General features: G+C 37.7%; 1 protein-coding gene across 2 annotated transcripts; it reads left to right on the top strand.

Moving 5' to 3' along the window:
• The first annotated feature begins 1 nt into the window (after nt 1).
• Nucleotides 2-27,469, top strand: KDM1B (lysine demethylase 1B). Of its 2 annotated transcripts, XM_027676057.1 has the most exons (22): nt 10-82; nt 257-323; nt 2,887-2,989; nt 3,824-3,951; nt 5,791-5,880; nt 6,667-6,778; nt 7,504-7,620; nt 8,613-8,651; nt 9,757-9,961; nt 11,080-11,264; nt 12,110-12,286; nt 13,202-13,276; nt 13,847-13,984; nt 15,447-15,618; nt 16,930-17,057; nt 18,501-18,632; nt 19,028-19,102; nt 20,016-20,132; nt 20,986-21,111; nt 22,567-22,689; nt 24,222-24,374; nt 24,531-27,469. In XM_027676057.1, the coding sequence occupies exons 3-22, from the start codon at nt 2,900-2,902 to the stop codon at nt 24,612-24,614; spliced, it is 2,466 nt and encodes an 821-aa protein (XP_027531858.1). In that variant the 5' UTR covers nt 10-82; nt 257-323; nt 2,887-2,899; the 3' UTR covers nt 24,615-27,469. The 2 variants fall into 2 exon arrangements, with proteins under 2 accessions (XP_027531857.1, XP_027531858.1); XM_027676056.1 differs by lacking the exon at nt 257-323 and having other exon boundaries at nt 2-82.

The raw sequence follows: 27,469 nt of genomic DNA, 5'->3' as shown, positions 1-27,469 counted from the left end.
GCGGAAGCGGCGGTAGGAGGAGGCGGGCTGAGGGTGCACGGCACCGGGGAGGAGGAGGATGGCGCTAGGGATGGCGGCGGCGGTGAGTGACTCCCTCCCTCAGCTGCAGCGCCCACCGCAGCGCCGCCTGCCCCCTCCTCGGGGCGGCGGGGCAGGTGCGAGCGCTGCCCCCGCCCTCACCTCCCCGCTTCTCCCTTACTCTCTTTCCCTCCCTCCCTTCCTTCCCTCTTCTCCACCCTTCTTGCCCCCGCTGCAGCTCTAGCAGGAGGCGGCGCGGACACGCGTGGATGTGGTCTCCGGCCCCCGAGCGACCCGGCCCCGAGGTGAGTGCCAGGCTCCGGCCGCAGCGCCCGCCCCGCCGCCGGCCGGCACCCCCAGGGACCGCCCCGCCTGCCCCGATGACAGCCCTGCCCCGGGGCTCCCCTGGGGACCCCGCTCCCGCCGCCAGCTGTCACAGCGCGGTCCGGGACGGGGGCGGGCGCTGTCACCCGCGGCCGCGGGGCTGGGCGCCGGCGCTTTACTCGGGGCTGAGTTTGAGAGATGTACGTGCTTCGCGGTCCCCCCTGCCCTTGTTAATCGGGCTGCTCTCGCTTCCTCTCTCTCTCTGTCAACGTGTGTGGTTTCTTTTTTTTTTTTTTAATTTTTTTTTTCTTCCCCAAAGACAAACTTGCTGTCAACTGTGCAGGTAAAGCCCACAAAGCTTCCCAGTATAAGCCATGCATTACGAATGGATGAAACATTATCAAATGTGACAGTGTATTATGCATCTCTCTCTCCTTTTAAAGGGCTTATTTTTTCTGCCAGTAAGATAACGTCTGTAGGATAGGATGCAGAGTCATGTAAAGCTTAGTACACTGTCACATTTACTTGTTCTCTAAAAATTTTGGGGTTCTTCTGGGGGTGTTGTTTGGTTTGTGAGAGAAAGTGGGGACGAAGCGGCATACAGCTGCAAGTAATGGCCTTAAGCTCATCTCTTTTTCTCCCTTTCTCCCCACCTTCTGCCTCCCCCTCCCACAGTACTTACAGAAAAATATGTCTATGATTCTGTACAACTGGCCTCTGCCCTTCAAAATGAGAGGCTTCTCAATGTGAAATATTTTTACCAAACTTATTAGTGATTGATAAGTGCTATCTTTTCTAATCCCCTTATATGCAGTGAAACAGCTGCATGTTATTTTACCTTCTTGGATACAGGGCCTGGCAGCAGCGTCAGACTGTAATCACCTGCTGGCCACCAAAATGAGTCACCTGGTGCCTTGCTCAGTGCTGAGGTAGTTTGTAGCATCCAACTGTAAGGACAGTCATGTCGGAATGACTATCTACAGTCAGAAGCTGAGGTGATACAGACAGATACTTTGTGCCACTGATCCAGAAGGGAAGCTTTAGGGGAAAAAAAGCTACCATTTTCTGGGGTGTTACACAGCAGTTTAGGGAAATCTCATGTAAATGAAACTGGTTGGTTTTCTTTTCTCCATTCTCCAACCCCATCCACTCCCACACAGTGGTAAGTTATGGTGAAGTGATGCTTTTTTTTTTCTTAGGTAAAAAAGGTTGACTTAGTTGTTTTTTTTTTCTCACTCTACTGAGTTATAATTGGAAGAGGTGTATGCAAAAAAAAAAGTTTATTTTTATATTGGGTTGTCTGAACTAATTTTTTACTGATGTGAAATATATCCACTTTAAGTGGATATCATGTGATTTCTCTTGTTTCCCCAAATAATTTCTTCTATTTCGAGAAGCAAATGAAGCACCAGTTTACTTGATCTGCATCAGCTTAATTTGAAATTTTGTGAAAATTCCCATTTTCTCCTCCTGTTACCTTTACTTTGAACAGAATTTCTGAACAAAGATACCACTGCTGTGTCCATCACTAACAGCTTAAATAAGGAAAATGCAGCCTGAAACAGGGAGAATTGAGAAGTATCATATATATATGTGTATATAAAAATGAAACATAATTACAAACAGATCCCTAATACAACAAGATAACATTCAAGATTCAGTGCTGTTGTACAAGGGATTTATTTCCACTTCCTTTCTGTATGTGGTAGAGCACTCGTAGATTTAATTCTTCCGCTAGGCTCTCTTTATTTGTGCTTTACTCCCTGTGAAAAGAATGCCTTTGATAATACCATTTTAAATATGCTTTCATATTTCTGCTGCATACTTTCTCACACTCTATGCTTTCCAGTTTATATGGTAAACTGTGGTCTTTTTTGCATTCCTACCAATGCAGTCAAAGACAACCACAGAGCGCTCTCGTGCCATAAATCTTTTATTTTCTTCTATAGTACACATTCCAGTCACCTGAAGCTTCAATGCAACTGCAGTTTAGACTTTAAATTCTGATGTACTTTCATAGGAGGTACTTGCACTTCATGTGCAAGTCTTGGAACAGGTTGTTCATCTGGTATTAAACGTCTCTTCAGTACACTGTTTGGAAAAGAGCTTTAGAGTGCAAATCTCTTGCTACCAATAAACTAGTAGTTAGCAGGACGAGTGTTGCTCTGAGTGGTATTGGAATGCTTACACCAGCATTGAAGTGATGTCTGTTCACTTTGCCAACCCCAATTCCAGTCCAGGTCTTCATGTAATGCAAATCGGATTACTGAAATCCAGGATATGCTGATCTGGAACAGCCTGTCAAGATGTACTCACAGATCTAATCTTAACTCCGAATTTAGTTTAAAATAGTAGTATTGTTCCTTTCCCGTAATGCCTCATTCTCATTTTCCTCCTGAATTAATAGTCAAGCTGAACAGATTCTTACCTAGGTAACTCTGTCAAAAGTAGTGTTATAAGTGAATGTACTGCCCAGGTGATTAGACAGCTCTTCAAAACAAAGCAATTTAATCTTTTTTATTAACTACTGCCTACTTTTTTCAGATCTAACAATACAATGTCAACTGGAAGGGTACGAACAAAAAAAAAGGCATGTTCTTCAGATCAGTCTCCAGACAATCTTCCTGTGAGGAGTTCTGGAAGACAGGTATTTATAATAATTCAAAAACATGTGGGTTTGTACTTTGCTATTTTTTATTTTCTGTTGACATTCATAAAGAAAGCAGGCTTCATTGTAGGTAAGTTAGTTCTTAGAGAACTTACCCACAGAGAGGGAGAACGAGGTAATTCTGTGAATAAGCAGGCAAAGCGTCTCATTTTGTGAACAATATTCAGGAAAGATAAATACTCAGTGTAGCCTGTTAATGCTCAATACATTAAAAATACAATCACAGATTTCTGTACAGTCAGAAAAAGCTGTCTGCCCATCCAGACAGAGGCCTAAAACAACACAACACACAGTACCTTTGAGGCCCAGAAGAGACATCTGGTATACAGTTTTGTATCAAAAAAAATGCCCTAAGCCTACTATAATATTTTATTTGAGGCACAGATAGGATTGCCACTAATTAATATCAATAAGTATGCAAAGAGGAGATTTTCTGAAGGAGAAATAGAACGAATGCATTAGGCTTGACTCATTAGCACGTGATGGAGCTTAAAATACAATTTAAACTGCAATTTTTGCTTATAATTTCTTTAATGGCATCAATTAGACTAAGGCAAGACATTTTTAGCTTTAAATGATATTTCCAGTCTTGCTGTGGGTTTGTGGCTTGCTTTTTTGTGATTTTTTTTGGTAGGAAAAAACTGACCTAATTTGACAGCTGTTTCATGCTGCAGCTATTTCACAATGGATACAAAGATTTTCATTTCATTTAACTGTTGGTTGCCACTCACAAGCTGAAAAACTGTCTGAACGCCACTTTGTAGAAGATGTATTTGTGTAATTTCTGGTCAGATTTCAGCTATTCTTTATTAGGTGAAGAAAAAAGCGGCTGAAGCAGCAGCAGATGATGATGATGAAGCATCAGAGAAGAAATATAGAAAGTGTGAAAAAGCTGGATGCACTGCAACATGTCCTGTTTGCTTTGCCAGTGCGGCTGAAAGGTTTATTTCTTTTTACTTGCATTTCTCATGGACTTTCTAAACTTGCAGCTGAAGTTTAGGGTTCTAACTGTATTCTGAAACATTCCTTCATTTCTAAATGTAGAGGGAGAATTGAAAGATACTATTAATAGGAGTCTTAAGATGACAGGAAAGTGTCACAAGTTATTCCTGTTGTGGATGACTTTCTACTGGGCAAGTTGCTAATTCAGATATAGAATATCTTTAGGATGTGCTTACTTATGTTATTAATGGTGTCTTCTGGAACATGCCTTGCTTTTGTGAAAGTGACAGCATTAGTGTAAGCTGAGGAAGCTAAACTTGCTTTCAAAATGGAAAATGAAACCCTCATTTACTGCAGAAAGTCTTTACCACTTGTTTTGTTGGAATGCTTTGCAGTCTGAGGTGAGATTCTGGTCTTGAAATTTTAGGTCTTGAGAGAGACAGTCATATTTATCTGAACATTTTGTTCTCGAGTTCTGTGGCTTTCTCTGTACTTGCACAAGTGCTTTTGCATTCTAACCCTGGCAGTTCTGAGTGCATGATACTGGCAAGGTGTATCTATAATAGGCAATGTGTTAGACCTCGTTATATGCTACACAGACTGTAATTATGTAGCACTCCTCCCTCTCTGGTTAATTGAGACAAACTTTCCTTCTTTATAGCATTGGAAAATAAATAAAACTAATTTGGTGCTTCATTTAGATATATAAGTGGATTGTTCTTTGGCGGCAGGAGGTCCATGTATTCTGGATGTTGTCAGAAGGAAGCCAAGTGCTTTGGCAGTTGCGTAAGAGAGTTGTCAGGAACTGAGCACCTGTGAGATCAGCATTGGTGATAGTACTGTTTTTGTTTAGGAAACAATAGATACTGCTTACTCATCTTTTTGAATTGTTATTTTAATATTTTGATTTTCACCCCTCCCATCCCCCCCAAGTACATACTTTCAACATTTTTTATTTGAGATGAAATCATTTCATGGCTGTTTCAGTTAGTAGCTTAGGTCACTGCTTTTTACGTTGTGCATTTATCTTGAACTGTTTCATTGGGTTTAATGAGAGTTTTCTGAGGGAAGAACAATTGCATTGTCTGATGAATATGACATTTGTAATGGATATTTCTTTTTGAGAGTAATACACAACAAATGCCCAGAATGTTTAACTCCTTCATCAGGGTTTTCTCTCACTGGGTTGAAATCACAACTCGGTCATGAGAAAATAATAGGCAACATCTGTTCTGTGTTCAGATTTGACTTCATGGTTTTGTCAGTTGTTCTGGGGACAGAACGTTGTAATGACTTATGAATCAATTGATCACATGTACAAGAAAAATGGTAATTTAAATGATCCCTCCCACCCCTGCACTAATGTTAGAACTAAATGGAACAAAGTAAAGGAACTGTAAGTTCTTGTGAGAGAGACTTTGTCGTCTTATACGTTTGCAAAACACTTTGTGTGTCACAGCACATATCAACTCTAAGAGCAAACATATTTCATGTTCAGGAAACGCCTGCTTAAAGGGTACTAAAGACAGGCTCAGCTGACCATTGTTAGAGGGAGGCTGCTGGAAGCCAGGCCAGCTATATAACTGCACATTGTGTACATGTTGCCTCCTTTGCATCTGGTGTTGCTTAGTTTGGAAACTGGAAATGTTTGAGACAATTGAAATTACCTTATTGTTATTTGTATGACTGTAGTGCTTTATGCAAGTCAGCCTTCATGAATGTAACATAAAGCCCTGGCTTGTTCTGAATATTTTGTTCATGTTTTAGAATGTGCTACTGTCAATAGATTTTTTTTCTAAATGTATTGTAAAGCTATTTTTATGTCTCCTGCATTACAGATGTGCTAAAAATGGGTATACATCTAGATGGTATCATCTTTCCTGTGGGGAACACTTCTGCAATGAATGTTTTGACCACTATTACCGAAGGTAGATTTGCCAATTCAGGTTGTATCTTTTCAGAGCTTATTAAAATTTGGCAGATGTTACAACTGTTGAAACATCATGTACATAGATATAATACAAAGACTTGTTTTCTGTGCTTGCTTTAGTCAGAGTGAGGCTTAGATATTGGTGCTGAAACTGCAGGTATTGTATGGACTAATCAACTGAAACAGAGCAGCGTGAACAAAACTGGTTGGTTTAGGCAGGCTGGTTTGTATGTGCAGTTGTTCTGAAGCTTTTGTCTTTTTAAAAAACAGTGTTAGAAAATATTAAATTATGAGAACAGTTTTAACTAAATCTATTTTCCTTTGTAAAGCAAACTAACTTTATAATGTGAGTTCAGGAGACCTTGCCTCTCTGTAACATCAAATCAGCAAGGAGATTTAACTCTTGCAGTTCAGTAACCATGAAGACTCTTGTCAGGCTCACGGAATGCTTTCAGCTTCTCGCTCCTTCCTGTTTGAGTGGGTGTTACATCCAGCCTAAGTTATTATGTTTGTGTGCTTATGTGCTCAGCAGTACCCATCACTCAGTCCAGGCCTTAGATACAAGGAAGTGTGTTCATAAGCAAGAGGACATAATGGTCAGGATGCAATTTATTGCTATCATAAGAACCATGACTTTCTCATTTTTTAACAGGAAAAATACAGTATTCTCTGCAGCCTTATTTCTCTGTCCTTTTTAAAATGTTCAATTTTAGAATAACTGCTATTGCTCGAAGTGAACTAGACATTCAATTTTCTGACTGCTTGCTGTTTTCTTTTCTCTTAGCCATAAAGATGGTTATGATAAATACACTGCCTGGAAAAGGATTTGGACAAGTAATGGTAAAAGTGAGCCCAGTCCAAAAGCCTTTATGGCTGATCAACAGCTTCCTTACTGGGTAAGAAAAAGGTGATTTATTTAATAAAAATGTGATGTTCTGATGTGTTTCTTGTATTCTGCTGTTCAACCAGCAGGTCAACTGAATTTTTATGGGTTTTTTTCTAGTATTAGAGGACTGTGGAAAAGCTCAAGATAATAATTCTGATCAGCTCCTCCACTGTTGGAGAGTTTTTCCACACCTCACAAAGACCAACCTTCTGTTACTTTTCTGTGAAGTAGCAGCTATGATGTGTGATGTTCAGGTAGAATAAGATTTGGCAGAGAAAGGGAGCATACCAGCTGTGGGAAAGTGTGAGTGTGAAAGACTTCAAAAACAGATTTTGTATTTCCTGGGTAAAAAGAGCAGAAGAAGAAAGATGGGAATGGAAAGAAGTTTGGTGGTAGGGGTATTTTATTTAGTTTTTTGTTTGGTTGGTTTTTTCTTTAAGTGGTGAAGAATATGTTTTTGAAGTAATATTTGCAAAGTCCACTGAAAACCATAGTAACTGGGCATTGAATCAATTTTGGCCTTAGGTTCTGTGCAGAAATTCAGTCTTGCTGGAGATGGGCACAAGATTTCTGTATATCAAATGCCTTACTTATGACCTGATGACTACAGGAGAATGAATTTAACAGTTATATTTGACAACTTTCTAATGTCTTACTTTTTCCTAACTGGTTGCATTAATCTTATTTGTAATCAGACAGCAACAAGTACAAACATGTTTGTTTCTTGACTTGTAGGTGCAGTGCACAAAGCCAGACTGTGGTAAATGGCGTCAGCTGACAAAGGAAATTCAGCTGACACCACAAATAGCAAAAACATACAGATGTGGTATGAAACTGAACAATTCCACCAAGGTAACACAGAACAGTTTTGCTCATATTGAAACATAACAACAAGTTGGTATTTCTTGTTTGCAGAAATTGATTTCTTCTTGTTTGCTGCTTGATGTCTGTAATGTCAAAATGATAGTCTGATGGCCTGGAGAGCTGCGCGGTGACAGGCCTACATGCTGTTTGGACTTTTCTGACTGGAAGTGTCAAGAAAAAAGTATCTGAAATATCTTTGTCTGCACAGTTAATTGTAAAATCCTTCATTCTGAAGCTATGGAAAGATTATCAGAATGTACAAAATAGACATACACCAAAATGTTCATTTCAGTTATGTTTGGCCTTTCTTCGTTACTGAGGAAAGCATTTGAAAAGCTCAGTGAGCTTTTCTTAATTTCTATCAAGTCTGTCATGGGCTTTACATGAGAAGTTTCAGCTTTGCCATGAAGGTAACTCCTGAAATTTGAAAGAGTTTTTAAAGAGTCCTTAAAGTGCCATAGAATCTATATGGCACTTATAGCATGAAAGAACATAACCTGAAGATACTGACTATGTGAAAATCTGAAGGGTCAGCATTTAATCTTGAAACTCTGTTATGAAGATAGTCTTTAAATAAATGAGAAACTCTCTTCTGTAGTCTGTACTGGAAGAGTCACTGGAAAATGTGGGATATTTTGAGAATTTTTCTATAAAAGTCTGTATTTTTTTCTTAATTTGTTTGTTTCGGTGTTCCACCCCATTTTATGGAATAGAATGTATATTTTAATGTCTGATCAGTAGAAACCAACTTTAAAAATGAGAAACATTTTCTTTGGTGCTTTTGCTTTGTGGTGTGTTGTGTTTTTAATGCATATGTTTCTCTACTATTTTTTTGTTTACAATCAACTCTGCTACAGAAGGCTCACACTAACACTTTTTTTTAGTTTAAAGAATTATGTCATAGAAAATTACTTTGGTTTATATTTAATTTTTGCTGTACAGCTTAAGAAAAGCTCTGATACCATTCACTTTTCTTTCAGACTGAGGGTTCAGACCAATGTTCCATGCCTGAGGACTTGGTGAGTAGTGGCTGTCCTCCTCATTTGTCTTAGAATATGAACTCAATCCTATAGCACGGCATATTTCTTTTCTTTTTTTTTTTTTTTGTCTTTTGGCCAATTATGTCAGTATTTATGCATTTTGCTCAGGAAACTGTCAGACACTCTTTGCAACAGAGCCTAGGTCTTTCTACTTTCTCGTTTTTTTCCTCTTTTTCCTCACCATACCAACTAGCTTTCAAGTGGTTCATGGTGTCTTTGAGTTGTGGCCTGTGTTTCAAGGTTTACTCCTAATTCTCATTTTTGATCAGGCAAAACAGTATTCAGTTGCCAGCTTTCAAATAAATTTCCTCATCGTAAAATTTCCTTGTCTTTCAGGTGGTTTCTGTCTTTAGTCAAGCTAGTCTCCTCTTTTTGAATACTGCATGAGAGCATCTAAACATGTTTTCTCCTCTCCCTCGTAAAACAAAATGTACATACAAGATGTATGTTGGTGTTTCAAGGGGTTTATGATCATGTAACCCTGCATTTCAGATTTCATGTGATCTGATGTTCAATAAGCCAATGTTGACAAGTGTACTCGAGGTACCTCTATCCCAGGGAACGTATTCAGGCTTATTGCTGACTCTTGTCGAAGCTTTCTGGCTTTGTGTCCTTAATGCATGTTTACTTGTAAGTTAAGGCTGAATCAATAGTGTTTCTTAGGGTCTTAAAAGGTCTTTGATGGGGATAACAGAATCTAAATTAAATTGGTCAGTTAGTGTAGACTTTTCTAAGTTCAGATTTCTGGATGCATAAATGACTGCAAATGTTTTATAAAAGGCATAAGGCATAGATGTGTTATGGCATGTGTCATCTGTTTGCTTTCCACATGGGTGTGGAGTTTGTGAAGTTTCAGCTCCGTTTCTGAGGAAGAGATCAATACTAGAGGTTTTCTGTGTCAGGCTGAGGAAGGGGAAAGAGGGAGAGAAAATGTCTTTATGACTTGCAATTCTGAGATTGGTACTTCTAGTGCTTTTTGGTCTCAGTTTTGGAGGGAGGGGGGAGAATGGTTCATTTTCCAACGTTTTCAAAGTACTGACATGTTCTCTTCTCCCCTCTTTCCTTCACTTCTCCGCTTGGCCAGAGAGTGGCTGAAGTTTCAGACCATTGGTGGTACTCCATGCTCATACTCCCTCCTTTGCTGAAAGACAGTGTGGCAGCTCCCTTTCTAGCTGCATATTATCCAGACTGCGTGGGCATGAGTCCATCCTGTACCAGCACTAATCGGTTACCTGGTGAATCCAACCTTGTGAAGTTAGAGCACTTAAAGAGCGTGCCTAATTTGACTGGTAAGGGCCATCTGCAGGGCTCTGTTGCTTAAATAGGTGTGATAAATTTTGCCATATAGCTGAGTTCATAAGGCACATAATTCTCCTGATTCAGAATACTGATTCTGTTCTTGGCACTAATATACACACTCTGTGTGATTCCCTCTGTATTTCTTTGATGCCATTTACTAATTTCTAATACAAAGGTAATACATTTCCTATGGCATTTCTTTAGGGAGTAAGCATAGACTGCAAAGTCTTTTTGTGTACCACCTGTAATTTGTTTATAGAAACAAGAAATTAACATTTGAGTACTTAAAGACTGTTTGTGTTCTTAAGGAAATGAAGATTTACGAAAAAAACCCCAAGATTCTGCTAGTTTTGATATTGTGGATCTTTGGGGCTTTGGAAAAAAGGATTTGATTTCTTAAGGCACTCAGATTCTGTTTAGGCTATTTTTTTTTGCTAGTGACAGCTCTGAGAGTGACAACTTGGGAGTACGGATTTGCAGAATAGGTCAGGTAAGGAGAAAGGTAATTCAGGATTCCCATACTCATCTCAGAGAGAGTGCTTTGAGGGAAGTTTAGCTTCTGTGTTGTCTTAGCAGGCTTTGCTCTCCTTAGGGGCTCAAAATAAATCAGTTCATCTGTTCAACAGATATTTATCTGCTTAGCAGAAAACTTCATTTTACAGAGCTACCAAAGCTACACATGGAAATGATTACTTTTAAGTAACTTTCAGAGTCACTATCCACTCTGGGCGGTATTGAGAGTTGAAGAAGAAAGGAGTTCAGAATGCTGCCTGAGCCTGTACGGTGATGGAAGACCTCAGACTTGAATTTAGGTCCTGTTCGTTGTTGGACTCTTCTTGGCATTGGAATGCACATACTGTTCTTTGACAAAACAGCTCTGATAGGTCCAAGGTGTACCCATCAAGCAGCAGGACAATAATTAATGCTGCACAGCCTAGAGGGCAGGAGAGAGGAGAGCAATATAAATTATATCATTCTGGAGGTGGCTAGAGGCTGGAAAGCTTCCCTACTTGTTTATCTGCGTGAGGTCAATGGATCATCTTAGAGGGAAAAGAATATAATGAAGATATGATGGAATATAACTAGCTCCTGGTGTGTCCTTATTCAGTTGCAGGCATGAACAAGTATTTCCAGCCTTTTTACCAACCCAATGAATGCGGGAAAGCACTTTGTGTGAGGCCGGATGTCATGGAACTGGATGAGCTCTATGAGTTCCCAGAATATTCACGAGACCCTACCATGTACTTGGCGCTGAGAAACTTGATTTTGGCTCTGTGGTACACGAACTGCAAGGTAAGAGATGCTGACAGTTAATTTGTTTGTTTAAAAATAATAGCAGCTTTTCTGGGATGTGAACTCTCTTCTTAGATGTCTCCTGGATTCTTTGAGAATCCATTCTAAGATTGGCTGTTTTCTGGGGGAATTTGGGGTTGAGGTGTTATATTTGTTTGTTTGGTTTGGTTTGTTTGTTTGTTTTTTATTTAATGCATAGAAGATCCTTTTGCAGTAAAATACAAAAGTTTTTAAAGTATTAAAACTCTACTGTGTCTGCCCAGCTGTCTAACTTTTTAAAGAGATGCTTAAGCACTTCTAAACAGTGTTTTGTGGGTGCTTTATGATTTTTTTTTTCACCTGACTGTTGGACAGGTGATTGTCTTTTTACTTAGGCTAATTCTATGACACTGTCTTCAGTAGGACTGCTGACGTTTCACATACCACAGCTTTCTGGTATGGATGTCTGCATTTATGTGAAGGTTTTGGATATTAATCTATTTTTTACTTGGAATGCCATTTTGGAATGGATTTTACTGGGATGCCATTGTGAGCATTGCCACCAGGTAGATTAATTTTGCAAGCAGGAATCCATTTCAGTACCATTCCTGTACTAATGAAACACACCATGGAGTTTGCAGGAGTATCTTGTAGACTCATTTGTTTTTATTCCATGTTAATCTCAATAAATTGTTACCTTGCTGTGTAAAGCTGGCTAGCAAGAAATTTCCAGATTTTGAAATGCTCTCAGAAGCCTGAATCATGATTTTTTTTACCATGCTTTGCAGTTTAAATATGATGTAAACACGTGAAAAAATGGAATATTAGAACATCAACATTTTCTACTCTTTGTTTCTTCTTTGCAGGAGGCTCTTACCCCTCAAAAATGTATCCATCATATCATTGTTCGGGGGCTTGTGCGTATTCGCTGTGTACAGGAAATGGAGAGGATACTTCATTTTATGACAAGGAAAGGGCTAATCAATACAGGGCTTTTGTCAGTCGGTCCTGACCAGTACCTTCTTCCTAAGGAATACCACAACGTAAGTTGCTGTAATAATCCCTACATTATTAATGTTATAAAACTACATGGCATATATAATACTTTTTTGGTTCTGGATTTTTTTCTCATTTACCTAAATGGCTGGAATGATAGGTAAAATTACATCTAAAAGCTAACACATGGCAATGCCTTCAATGGTTATGGAAGCTACAGACATTAAACTCTTCTCAACAAGGATTTTTTTCCCACTAAAATCTGTGGAATTCAGTCCTATGGATTTGTGCTTCCCATGAGCTGTTCAGATGGATGAGAACTGTGTGAAAAATGCACAATATCCTTAGGTTCTTCTTGTGGCTTAACCCTGTAATACACCTCTGCTCCCGTAGATGAGGCAACTCCTATTCCATGTTGGTTTGCAAGAACTAAGATTAAAGGGTACATGTTGATGACTAGCAATTTGGTTGACAGCACCCAAAACTTATCAAATGAATGTATTCTGTAATGGAACACCTTCTAGAAATTCTAAGTTGATTACATTTAGAAAGTCTATTTGTATATGTTTTTAATTTATAAGATGGTTTTTACTGGTCAACCCAGTCTGTGACTGAAATCATTACAAGGTAAGTGTGATTCTTGTCCGTTATCTTCAGTTAGATTTTGCTGCTTTTGTTACTGATAACTTCATCTGTTTCTCTTAAGAGAATCTGAGGCATCTTCTTTTGAAGTCCTTAAAAACTTTTAGCTATTTTCAAAGCTATCATTGATCTTTTTTCTATATTAAATGTACTGTCATCTTTAAAAGTTATCACAGATTACTTCACAGGACAAGAGAGCCTAGACTTCTGAAACCTACAGATATTTTTAATGTTAGCAAAAAGAGAAATGAAAGTGAAATGCTAATTTCTATTTTAGTTCTAACTATTTTTATTTATTTAAATATTTTAATATTTTTTAGAAATCTGTCATTATTGTTGGGGCTGGTGCAGCAGGATTAGCAGCAGCCCGACAACTGCACAACTTTGGAATTAAGGTAAGAAGCTTTAGAGTACATTACTTTAAAAAATCAGACTTCTTCTGCTTTTAAAGTATTCTTCATCAAAATGAAAAAAACCCCTACATTCTTGTAACAAACATGTATGTATAGGGCATCCTAATTAATTTGTAAAATCTGGGCGTTTGCTGAGTAAATCTGATGTTTAAAAACAGCATTTATTTGTATCTAAAATTCAACAAAGCATGCAGCATATATTTTATAGAGACACTGCACCCAGATCATTGTGTTTAGTAACCTGTAGCATGCCTTAACCTCTAATTTTGAAATTTCCTGAATAGATCTTTAGCTTTTTTAAAAAGAAGGGTTGTTTCTAAAGTAACAGTTATCTTTGTATGTGTATATCCCAAAGGGTAACCCTTAAAAGACAATTTAAATATATAAATTAACTACAAAGGATCCACAAATGAAAATAAAGTGTTAAGATTATTGGCATTGCTGGATTGCTCAGGGGTTTTTTGTGTTTTGTTTTCTCCTTTGCTCTGGAGTTGAACAGCTATGTTTATTATAATTAAATATTACAATTTACTAAGCTGCATTTTGCCATAGGTCATTGTCTTAGAAGCTAAAGACAGAATTGGTGGCCGAGTGTGGGATGATAAGACATTCACAGGAGTTACTGTTGGAAGAGGTGCACAAATCGTCAATGGATGTGTCAACAACCCAGTGGCACTAATGTGTGAGCAAGTGGGTTCTCTGCAGTGGTCATACATTATCACTAGTGAAAAACTGTTGTTAAAGCCAGGTTCAGCTGGCTGGGTAAGGGTGGGAGTCCTTTTTTGTGACATGATTTAAACACTGTCCTGCCTTGTAAGTAAACTCCACGTTGCTATTATATCTTTGATAACAGTTGGGAATGGAGAAGGGATGTAGAATGGTTTCAAGCACATTATGTAAAGTAAAACAAGGTGGCACCAGCTTCAGAACCACTTTTTTTCCTTTTTCTGGAGATAGTAATGTAAAAGATCCCCAGCAGAGTTCCTTAGGGCTGAGAAAGGCTTTACTGTGGAAGGCTATTGCTTCTGTGACAGACTTGCCTTTGTTCTGCCTTGTTATTTCTAGTTGAATTCCATGCAAATTAAGATTAATATGCCTAACAACTACTGATGCAAACATGCTGAAGTTCAGTTTCTTTAAAAGTTATTATTATTTGCTGGTTTGGTTTAGGTTTTATTGAGGCAGACAGCTGAATTTCTCCAAGTGGAAGCTGAGTATGGACTTTGTTCAGAGATGCGTGCAAATCCAGCCCATGCCATTTTGAATGTTTAGTGCCCTATAGTGTCATGAGGAAATTTTTATTTTTATTTTTAAAAAGATCATGTTTTATTTATTAGGTGAGGAATGACTTCTGTAATACACTTTGGGTACTCCTCCTTTTGTGATCATTTAATGTCATCTTTCATTGGAAGTACAACTGTATCTTGAGATCTGCAGGGGTGACCCACAGCCTAGAGAGATGTGAGGATATGTAACAGACCCTGGAGCATGCCCTAAGTAACAAGGCACTAGGAAGAAACTAGCACTATGTTCGAGCTACTTTCTCCAGACTGACTCTGTAGAACATAAAAACATTTTTATTCTGATTTAGTTCTGTTGTGTTCAATACAAGTTGGACAAGCAAAGCAAGGTATTAGCTTTAATTCCAAATAATTTCTTTCTTTGCTTGGTTGTTAATAAAATTAGTGGTAACCAGCAAGCAATATCCTGTCAGTTCCTGAATTCAGGGAACTGTGTAGGCCTCAGGCACCAGGAAGTTGTAGAAAGGAACTGACTTTAATTGTGATTTAGGCAATAAATTGAGGTAGAAATAAAGGAGACTGGTTCATCATGTTTGATTACCAGTCTCTGCATCTCTGTACTAGCCCCTAGCCTGATAGAAAAGTTGGAGAGGAGGTTTCTGTGAATCCCCAATAAAGAAAAGAGTGGAAAAGTGGGAGAAAATGATTTGTGAACAATTAGCGGATAGAAGGATTGTTGATATTCCAGTTTTAGGAAAACAAGAGTTAATCTGACTATTTAAAGTTGTGGATTTGTTTTAAGTGGTATCACTTAAATCTGAGGGATTCATCTTGCTTTAAATAACTTTGAGCAGGATAGGCACTGTAGTTTTTCCATCCTTAAAAAAGCAATAAAATGTCTTTTTCTTAAGCTTGGCATTAAAATGCACAAACTAGGGGAGAAATGTGACTTGATCCAGGAAGGCGGAAGGATAACAGATCCCACTATTGATAAACGTATGGACTTTCATTTCAATGCCATCCTAGATGTCGTCTCTGAGTGGAGAAAAGATAAAACCCAACATCAAGACGTTCCTCTTGGTGGTAAGTGGGAGATGTATTGCAAAGTGAAGATGTTGGCTGAGTTCATAGTATTTATATTAAACTGGCTCTTACATCACACATTTTTCAATGTGTGTATCTGACCTTAAGTCCAACAGAGACTTCTCAGGTAGTATCTTGTTTTCATGATGGAGCTTTTTTCAATACAAGTAGAGGCCTTAGCGGGACCCCTGGTGGCCTAGTGGTTAGGATGCAGCACTCTCACCGCTGCGACCCAGGTTTGATTTCCGGTCCCCCCGGCAGATGGAGCTCGTTAGCCCTGTGAGGCCATCCATCTATGAGAAGGTCACTCTAAACAAACCTACATCCTGAGGACCTCACTGCCATTGTCCAAGCTTGCTTGGCCCCAGCAGATGAACGAACCTTAGGATTAAAGGGTGGGCTCAGTTCAGCGCATGCTGTGTCTCACCTAAAAAAAATCCATTGCGCAGGCTTGAAAGGTAAAAGACCTTTCCCAAAATCTTCGTTTGCGAAGACTGGCCATTATTATTATTATTATTATTAGAGGCCCTAGCAGTTCAAAAGACTTGCTTCTGGCTGAAGCAGGCCATAGCTAGCTGTCACTCTTATACTTTTTGACTAATCTGCCTAAAAAAGAGCCTGATCAAAGCCTTCTGCTGGCAAGAATAGTCCCATCTCCATTGGTAACGCCTCCCACTACACTTAGAGCGTGCAAGCTCATGCAAAAAATAAACTTGCTCAGAAATGTCTGCCTCCCAAATCTCTTCAGCACAGATTCTGTAAGACAGAATTAGCAACTTCTATGTTCTTCAGTGAACTCTAGATCCAATTTCTGAGCTCTTTTGATTTTGTAAAAATTAATCAGGGTTTATTTGCAAGTATCCTCCATTATCTTAAAGTGTATTTTACCTGAAATATCTTAACTGTATATTGATGATACTTAAGCAGTTAATTTCTCTTCTATCTCAACTGGCTAGCTTAACTGTGCTGATGCACAGTATATTTCATTTTCTCTTTTTTCTCTGTAATTTTACCCTCTATTTTTCCTGAAGCTATGTATGTTTCCTTCTTGAACAAGATTTTACTAGGGAAACCTGTGATTAAACAACAAAGTTGTATTTTATCACTGGAAAGATCTTGTGGGTGGTGGTTTTTTGTCATTTGGTTTTGGTTTTGTTTTGTTTTTTTTTTATTTCTATGGGAAGAAAAACATCTTGGTACAAATTAGCAATAAGCTTGAAAATCTTTTGATCCACAGAATAGTGTGTTGAAATGCAGTAGGACTTACGATGAATTGTGATATATTCTTATTTTAAACATGTTCTTTCACAGAAAAAATACAAGAGATCTATAAAGCCTTTATTCAGGAGTCTGGTATCCAGTTCAGTGAGCTGGAAGAAAAAGTATTACAGTTCCATCTCAGTAATTTGGAGTATGCCTGTGGCAGCAATCTCTCTCAGGTGAGTTTTGACAGCTGCGTTCTGAAGTGGCTGAGCTCCATAGAAAGTAGGGTTGGAAGTAACATTGAGAAGTCACCTGATCCATTCCGTGGCCCCAGAGGAAGAATCAGCTATCCCTACTGTTCCTACATCCCTAACCTGTTCTTTAAAAGCACTAAGACACTGACTCCAGCACTGCCTTAGGTAATCTGATGGGAGTTCTTGATGTGCTTCCAGCAAAATTCTCTTTAATGTAGAAGTTGAGAGTAGTTGGTTAGTACAGAGTAGGGCATTTTGCCGAGATGCTGGGTGGTAGGATTCACAGGAGAGTTACTCCTCCTCAGATGTTGTGTGTGACTTCTGCTTCTCAGTTCTATGTTTAAAAACTGAGGTATTTATCTACCCTGCTGGGTATCTTGAGAATAAATGCATTTAACTTCTGAAATGTTCCAACACCCCGATGGTGGGCCCCAGTTCTCCACTCCTAGATATTCTGTTGGCTGTGTGATCCTTGGCTCTCCTCGTGACTTTGGTTTTAACCAAGCAGCTTCAGGAAATACCAAAGTATGATGTTGTTTGCAGTGCATTATTTACTCAGTGCTTTTGCTACATTTAAAGATATTTAGGGTCAATTGTACTGTGGCAGTGGGACAGCTGGTTGATACGTGCAGATGCACAAATCTTATCTGAACCGAGAAAGCCATAAGAACCTAAGAAAAATCTGCAAGACAGTGCTGTACCATGGCAGTCAGTGGAAAATATTTTGATATGTCAAGTTTTCATACTCCACGAGCACTCAGGGGAAATAAGAAAGATCTGTCTTACCTTCAATTTTAAAATTAAACTATGGAGTAAATGCAACTGCACTGATAGGAATTTGCATTTGAGTAGCAATTTGAGAATTGCTTCAGACTTTTCACTGCTAAGTGGTAATTGCTTAATGCAAATATCACTGTTTTGCTACCTGTAAGTTTGCAGGGGTTGGAGGAGAAGGCCAATGAAAGCTATAATGGAAGAATCTCCAAAGTGACAGAAAAATTCCATTGAGTTTTTTTGTGTCTTGTTTTCCCCTTCATGTTCGGAAATAAGGTATTTCCATTTTTATATGAAGTCCTAAGGCTGTAAAATCTGATTTCCTTGCTAGATACAGGCAACTGAAATAAATACACTGCAATCCACCTGGATTTTTGTACTACTTTCCTTGTTTTCTCTTCCAAGCAGAACTATAAACTACCTGCTAGTGACCAACCCATGTTATGACTGTTCTTAATCCAGCAATTCATGTGTTGTATAGTAGCACTAGGTAAATAAGCAATTTGATTTTTTCAGCATTGCCATAAATTCTGGTGATACACTTCTTTTCCCACTTGCAAAGGGGACTAGGGTGGCTTCTAAACTGTGGGACTTTTGCTAGTAGCCATGTCCCCTCACCAGTAGCAACAGCTAGTTATGTTCTGTTCACAGGTATCTGCACGCTCATGGGACCACAATGAATTTTTTGCCCAGTTTGCTGGAGATCACACTCTTCTAACTGTGGGATATTCAACTGTAATTGAGAAGTTGGCAGAAGGGCTGGATATCCGGCTGAATTTCCCAGTGAGTCTGGAAGCAGTGCCTGTCTTGAATTGCTTTGAAGCACCTAGTGATATCTACATATTCTTTTGGACCAGGCAAATCTGGGCCTGTGATTATGTCAATTTGTCTTCGGAAGAAAAAAAAAAAGAGGACAATTTCTGCATTTCTGGAAATCCTCTTAGAGGACTGTCAGTACTTAAATACTATGATATGATGATCTTATAGGTTAGAATCATGATGATTTTTCTTTTTCAGCTTCCATAGAGGCTATTTTTTGTCTTTCAGTATCTCTCTGGAAATACTGGAAGTTCCTTACTTTCTAGTTTGCAGACTGGTGCTATATTAGCTATTCTTGTTGGAATTTGCATTGTGTTTATACATTTTGTAGTATAATCTTTCTATGTGTCTTTCAATAGGTACAGAGTATTGACTATTCTGGTGAAGAAGTGCATGTCACTACTGCAGATGGAACAGTGTGGACAACACAAAAGGTATCCAATATCCTTCAAGATTAAGGATTTTAGGGAATACACAGTACATACCCTTTTTGTCTTTTTTTTTTTTTTCCCTCTCAGAAGACTATTTAGTCCAGTTTGCCCCCACTGAAAGGTGAATACTCATGTATTCTAGTGACCTGTATTTGGGTGTCCTAGAGCCTAATTTTTGGCGAACATGCTTGAGTTTTTGAGTACAAGCCAATTTGAAGAATTAAGTACTATAAAGTTAATACTAAAAATGTGAAGCAAATAGATTTTTATCTGGTTTTTAAAGTGATATTTTTCTTATCTGGTTGCATTCCCTGCTCAGCTTTACCCCATTTACCATGTGAATCTGCCCTGTTAAAATCTGCACTTCGGTATGCAGGATTTGACAATCCATGTATCTTAGTTTCCTTTATTCCCTGTATCCCCACCTTCTTCATGATGCATAATCTAGCATTTAGTAATTTTTAAAATTATATATAAACTTGATAAAGGTTGGATTGACATCAACAGTGTTACTGAGCATATTTCCAAGAGAAGGGATCTGTGAAGGAATTAAAACCAAACCAAAACACTGACCATCTCTCTCTCCGTTCACAAAGACAGTTTTGTTAATCTGAAAGCCATTGACAGGAATTGACATTGATACAGGAAGTATTAGTAGCATGATTAGCCACTCTGATACAAGCAATTCAACAGACTACGACTTAAAATCGGTGAACTGTGGGATCTGTTCTCACCTGAATGTAAGGCATGTGTTTCCAATTAATGGGAAATAACACCAGACACTAATCTAGAAATGTTTGGTGGGTTATTATGCTGCATCCTACGAGAATAATCCAAGATAGTTAAGAGGATGCTGTGAGGCTTAAGTGCAGTGTTCAGGTTTTGCTATTGTTGTGATTGTAGCTATTTCTTTCAGGTATTAGTGACTGTACCACTGGCCCTCCTTCAGAAAAATGCCATTCAGTTTAATCCTCCACTGTCAGAAAAAAAAATTAAAGCCATTAATAGTTTGGGAGCAGGAGTCATTGAGAAGGTAAGTGATGTCATATTATCTTTAGTTTTCTTTTCATAGAAACATTGGCTGTTTTGTCCCTGTTGCTCTTGCAATGTATTTTTCAGGATTTATTATGCATTTGTTTTTACTCTTATACAGTAGCCAAGAAGAGCAAAATATTATCAAAGATCACATGTATTTCTGTTTCTAAGACTTCCCAACTTAATGGTGTTTTTAAAGAAATTGTTTGCAGAATAATTTCACGACTTAAACACTTTCTGCCTAATTTTGAGCAAACCTTCATACTGGTCTTGGATCTTCCAAAATTCCAATAATATGTTTATTTTTTAACCTAATAAATGCATAAACTATTTGTGAAGAATGCTGAAAGTTGTGTATTTGACCAGTGTAAAATCTCTTACCCTTTCCCAGTGCAAAAACACAGCCTTTCCTGAAAAGATCCTTAGTAAGATCTGTTGTTCTAAGTGCTTAGAACAAAACAGTAACAGAGTAATGTCAGAAACAGGATTTATAGCAAAGTTGAAATTTAAAGGCAAGATTCAGAAATTCCCAACTCAGGATGGGGATTACTTAAGTACTACATTAGGTTTGCAAAAAAATCTGCTGAGTTTCTTGGGCATTTTACCCAGTGAATTCCATTGTGAATTTGATCGTCTGCATTTGCAATTTATGAGATTAGCATTTTTTTCTTTGCCTGTATCCCTTGGAGGACAGACCCATGTATTCTCTGTTGAGACCCACTTAGAGAACTGTGTGTCTCTAAATGAGTGGAAACAGGAAGGAAAAAGATTTAGAAGAACATATACCATACCCCATTATGAGTTTTGTGGTATGAAAAGGTTTAATTCTATCTTTCTCTCTCTCCTTCTAGATTGCCTTGCAGTTTCCTTACAGATTTTGGGACAGTAAAATTCAAGGAGCTGATTTTTTTGGTCATGTTCCACCCAATTCTAGCCAACGTGGGCTCTTTAGTGTTTTCTATGACATGGATCCAGAGGTATGATAGGCTAGCTGTATTTTCTGTTAGTCCTTCAGAAATTCACTTTGGATTCTAGGTGCAATAATTACTGAAAAACGAAATTTTTCTTCTTCCCTCCACTTTTGCTACTGTTAGAAGCAGGGGAAGCAGTGCTATTTATCAAGGAAAAGCTGATTGATACTTTGTTGTAATAAATGGGAATGTTTTCCATTGCTTGGATACAAAGTAATATACAAGCAAGTACATTCTCTAACTATCCTGAAAACAAGTCTCTAATACCTTACTATGGATCTACCAATGTGAGAAAAAGTCTACCACTCACTTCCCGTTTAGGACTTCTGTTCCCTTATTTAAATCAACTAAAAAGCCTGTTAAAAAGATCATGCTAGCTTACTAATACTTACAGCCTGAATGACTATGAGCAATAGCAGAAGAAAAGACAAACATCAAGTTTTGTATGAAACTGAGGTCTAGGCTCAGTCCCAAGCTCATGAATTTCAAAGCAAATTCAAACTAGTGCATTGACATCATGTTTCTCTTCCCTGCCAGTTCCAAGCAGACACATCACACATTTATATTATACCTTTACATACTTCTACAACAACTGCTGCTTACTACTTGGCATCAATTAAAAGGCCATTTTATAACCTTATGTTTTACTCCAAAACTATCCTGTGAAGATTATGCTCTGTTACTACATTATTTGTACTTGCATACAACTTCGCTTGAATGAGTTCTTTCCAGTACTTTTAAACTCATTCTACATGAGGTTCAGTGTGCTGGTGCTGTCCAGAGACACTAGACATAATTCTTAATTTCCTTAATAACTATTTCCTGCTAGTTATCAAGTTACGTAACAGAAGAATTGCCTTATATAAACGAGAGGGAGAGTTCTTTAAAGGGGTTGAGAACCTGTGTGCTCTTCCTAGTCACCACTTCACCTCTAAAACTTCTGCATGGTAGCAGATGTCTTGAAGTGGAACAAAATGTCAGTAGGCTTGACCTTTCATTTCTTGGTCCAAAATCTGCTCTTAAGAACTTAGTATTGGCCTAATCCAAAACATATCTAACTATTATTTAAATAGATTCTCTTTGTCACCACCTTTTGAAAATGGAGTACAGCTGAGGTAGAAGTTTGGCAAGGAACTGGAGCTTAAGAGGTCACACAAAGAATAACACTATAAATGTAATTTTTTTTTTTTTTTGGTATAGCCTTTACATAGGCAGATAGGAAGTTTTCAGTTAATTCAGTAAGTTGTAAAAGGGGCTGACTGTATCAGATCTGTGAACAAGATATCAGAAGATGTAGTAGTTTGAGCATAAATACTGTAGAATATGCACCCTTTATTCTAAGGAATCAAACCCACTTTCTCTAGAACAAAAGTTACTTTGCAGCTGAAAATATCTTTGCAATACCAACTAAAAGAGACTCTTCAAGAAATACTTAATAACCTAATAAGATCTTGTTTTTAGGGCAAAGAAAGCATTTTAATGTCAGTGGTCACTGGAGATGCTGTGGCAACCATTAAGAATTTAGATGATCAACAAGTACTGCAACAGTGTATGACTGTACTCAGAGAGCTGTTTAAGGAGCAGGTAAGAGAAGCCTCTTATTAAGAGATAATTAACTTGCCAACAGACAGAAAGCTTTCAAATGTAGTACTTCATATGGTATAGGAAAACCATTGACATTTTACCTGTAGGTATAGGCAAAGTTATCCAGCACGGGCCCTACATCCTGATTGTAAAAAAACAGTAGATAAAAATTTCTTCCTTTTTTCCTTCCCTCAGATCATCATTAGGATAAAAACTAATAAGAAAATCAGAGAAATTTGGGGCAAGCATAACACTGTCACTTAGCAATGTTATTTGCGTTCTACTCTAGAGACAGTAATGCTTCTGTTAATTTAAACAGAGCAGTTAGATCCCAAGGAATGATTGTGTTAATGTTCAGGAGTGATCTCTCAAGTTTTACTGATGGTTCAGATATTAGAATTAATGATCTTGGAGGAACTTCAGCATCTGAAAACTCAAACTATTCCTAGAAAACATACTTTTGGTAATGGCTTTGTTGTTACTAGAACCATGTGCAATGAAAGTCCACATACCTGCTATTTCGGTCTCATGAGAATGTAGCAAATGGGTCTTTGGTTTTGGTGCCACTCTGGTCTAGAAGAGTGATTTTGATGCCTGTCTCTGTGGTTTATAGCAGTTGCGAATTTCAGTCACCTGTCAACAATGCAGCAGGATTTTCAAAGACAAAATGGCGTGCAGGGGCGTACCAGAACTTCTTCTGGGATGCCTGTGAAACTTGCCATACTTGGCTAGTCATTGTCTAGATTGCTTGAACTTTAGTCTCTCATGTGCTGCCTGAATGTAACAGTATTTGTCAATACCAGATGTTCTGCAACAGGCAACCAGAGGTGCTTCTGTTAATTTGTCATGAGTTCCTCCAGAGGCGACCACAGCAGTAGCTGACTAAGCCTTCTAACAAGTGTTATTCAGGTTCTTTTTGGCAGAACTGTGTGGAATTTGCATGCTGCAATGTGACAAAGAATACACGGTATTACTGTCGTGGCTCAGCTATGGACACTGACTTTCTGGTCTTTGTTTTCTCCTGAACCTAGTTCTCAAGACAGTTTTTCCCGATCTTAGATAAGTTATCTTATTTCTTATTGGAATAAAATTATCTCCAAAACGACTGCATTTTGAGATGTAACAAGCTAGAAGTAGCAAAGCATTATACCTAACCAAGACAAAAATCACTTCCGTTATTCATATAAACATATTGAATGATGTTATCTGTATTATTTGTTTACAAGAGTATGTATGTATTTTGTGAATTTTTTTTTCTTATGTGTAGTTCTAGGTATAATACAATATGCAGATTTGTTGCATTCAGAACAGTGCAGCTGTGATGTTTCAGGCATCAGGCAAGTCTAGCAAAAAAATTGTCTTTGTGGTTAGTACTAAAATAAAAAAAATCAGAATTTAATTCCCAAATGCAATCTAATCTGTATCTTAATACTACTGTATACTCTAAAGATTACAAGAAACTGTTTGTGAGAAAAAGCTATGCAATTACGAACTTTTCTTTGCAGTGCATAACTTCTGTGTTGATTATGCAGGAGGTTCCTGACCCGGTGAAGTTTTTTGTTACTCGATGGAGCAACGACCCTTGGCTCCAGATGGCATACAGCTTTGTGAAAACAGGGGGCAGTGGGGAAGCTTATGACATTATAGCTGAAGATATACAAGGAAAAATTTTTTTTGCTGGTGAGGTAAGTATCTTTGCTACTGGCAATTAAGGTTATCGGGAAGCAGCTTCTTATGGTTTTGCTAACCAACACCATTAACCTACAGGTAGTATATAAATATCCTATTCTAATAGTTTTAGAAACAAATAACTTTTTTCTTTTTTTTTTTTTTAAATACAGGCCACAAATAGGCACTTTCCTCAGACAGTTACAGGAGCTTACTTGAGTGGGGTTCGAGAAGCAAGCAAAATAGCAGCATTTTAAGTACTGAAATTTTGTGTTTATAGATATATTTTTAATTGTTTTCTGTGGGTAAAACTATCTTCAAGTTTCCTATTACTGCCTTTTTCCTACGTGGTACTTGAATAGTATATGGTACCTGAAGATAAAATCTTCATCTTCTCCTCTTTCTCCTCCCACTCCATTTTTAAGCCCTGATGATACATAGTGCTGGGGGCTTTTTTCCAGCTATGCTATTACTAGCAGGAGTGACATTGGAATCCCTGACCACAGCTTAAGTAAGAGGACTTTCGTCGAGAGTCTTCTTCTGTACGGCTCAAGTCATGTTATTGTGAACCTTCATTTCAGAAGGTCAGACTGAAACAAGACTAAGTTACATACAGCATTAAAAATGCTGGCAGTTAGTTATGATGATGGGAATTTTCCACTAACTGTGCTTCTCAGGTTGATTATGCTCATAGGAGTTCATACTGGCTTCCAAGAGCCTGAATAGCCTAGAAAAATTCTAGAATTATTGTAGGAAGGAACTCAATGATCAGTTTTCCCACTTGCAATCGATAAACTTTTCTATAATATTTTTTCATATTCTTAGCTTCACTGAGTGGGCTTTGGAATATGAAGTTTGTTCCTTTAATAAATGAGCTGGAACAGTTTACAGTGCAATCATAGAAAGATTATTGTAGCTAAATAAAACTTGACAAATTAACTTTTACATTACTTTTAAAAACTTTGAAATATTCTCTGCTACTTATTCAGAGGAATTCTTGTTACAATAATAGGCTAGTAGTTTAGATTTGCTCATTGCTTCTGGTCATGTAGAAACAGGACAGCTTAAAAATATTGTATTTCTATGATTATTTTGAAAACAAACTTCCAAATTCATTTGGGCTGAGTAGAGGAAGGATCTACTGATTTGAGTGTACAGTGGGGGGTGAAGGACTAAACTCATTCAGCTTTTATATTAAAAAATAAGTGAAGATGAATGAGGAAAAATATTAACACTTTTATGAAGGGCTGAAAGATGGTGGCTTGCACTTTGACTTGAAGTTTTTTTTTCTTATATTATTAGAATATTATTAAAAAACCATGAGGGACTAATTCAGTAAAGGCTAAACATCTATCTAGTAGCTTTTCCATGGGACAGGGAAGAAAATATTTTTTAACAGAAATAAGACAGATACAATTAGGATCTCTGTTGTAATACTGCTCCAGTAAAACAGTATTAATGAAAAAAAATTAAAATCTACGTTTAGATCTCTTCCCTCATACTTTCCCTATAACTTCTGTTATACAGACCTCATGATTTCTGAAATGAACATAAGCACTTATACTATTCACCCCCATTCTCCTGCATAGGCTTTTGTGTTTTTCTAATCTCTTCATTTAGAAATGACACAGCAATTTATTTTTTTCTTTTGAGTTCCAGTGCTTATTTCCATAAAGCTGTATCCTTAGAAAAAAACAGGCAACCTTAACAAAAATCATAGAATCCTAGAATGTTAAAGGAGTTGGAATGGACCTTAAAGATCATCTAGTCCCAACCCACCCTGCCATGGGCAAGGACACTTCTGACACAACCAGGTTGCTCAAGGCCTTACCCAACCTGGCTTTGATCACCACCAGGGTCCTACTGAATAAATGCAATTCTTCTTTTCAAATGCGTAATGTTTTGGTTTTAGAGTAGCTATGATATTGTTAAAACCCCTTTATTTAATCTGTAATTTACAAGGTGAAGATGTTTATATAACTAGATGTTTTTCAGATATATATTCTGTTCTGCTTCTTAAAGCTGGGTTATATGAATTAATAGGAAGAGTGGATTTTTTCATAATTTCCCTCTACATAAATGCTAGTATGTACAGTTTTAAAGCATTTCCAAGTATTAAATTGTAATTTAAAGGCTATAAGAAACAAGACAAAGCCCTCTGATGATAAAAGATAATCAGACATCAAATTTTTCCTTTGGTACTCATTTGCACTTTGTTAATTTCATATATTACAGGCCACCTTATGGCATAACTAGGAAAGACTGAGAGCTATGTACGTTTTGAGTTCCAAGTTTCTTTCCCTCTTTACCATATATGACAAATTATTAGCAGAGGAGCTTCTGGTGGTGGGAATAAAACTTATTACTACAAGCCCAAAACATTATATTCCATGGCTGCTTCAGCTGACCTTGTTCAAAACTTCAGTCAGCTTATTAACATATAAACATGTCACATTTCAGGTAGGAATGGTCTGGAAAGTTTAGCTCAGCATCCTTTTCCACAGTCCAAAGTTTGTGTGAACGTGCTTAATGTCATCCTTTTAATTCGTATTTGGGGTTTTCAATCTACCTGCAACTTTGCAGGTAGATAAATGTTATATCCTAGAGAAGAGGGATGGACATGGACATGAACATGAACAAATACCATCATATTTGGCTTTAGATGATGCATACTTACAGCATTACAAAAACAGATAACAAATGATAAATTTAATCAATCGTCTAGTCTATTAATTATTTGGATGTTATTTTGGTGCCAGGGCACTTAAACTGTGTTGTGCCACACTTAATTTTGAGGAGTAAATAAAATAAGTATGTTCCATTTTAATTTACATTCACTTGAAATATATAAGAACATCAGGCTGGTTCTGAGACTTCATTCTTTAATGTTGCCCAAAATTTTTTTCATATCTATGTTAAAATTTATTTCAAGCATGTATGTGTTTTGTGTTTAATTTATTCCCTCAAATAAAGAACCGGGGAATGTTTTCTTTGAGTAGATTTGTTTAAATGTTATTAAAAAAAAAGATTTGAATGCAGAGCATGATCTGTTACAATTCTTCTGTGTGACTATGTTATGGCAGCAGAATAAAACTGGAAAGTATTCACAGGA

The sequence above is a fragment of the Neopelma chrysocephalum genome, unplaced genomic scaffold (genome assembly GCF_003984885.1).
Source record: "Neopelma chrysocephalum unplaced genomic scaffold, ASM398488v2 Primary Assembly neopelma1_26, whole genome shotgun sequence".
NCBI lineage: Eukaryota > Metazoa > Chordata > Aves > Passeriformes > Pipridae > Neopelma > Neopelma chrysocephalum.
This window is presented reverse-complemented; position numbering and strand designations above follow the sequence as displayed.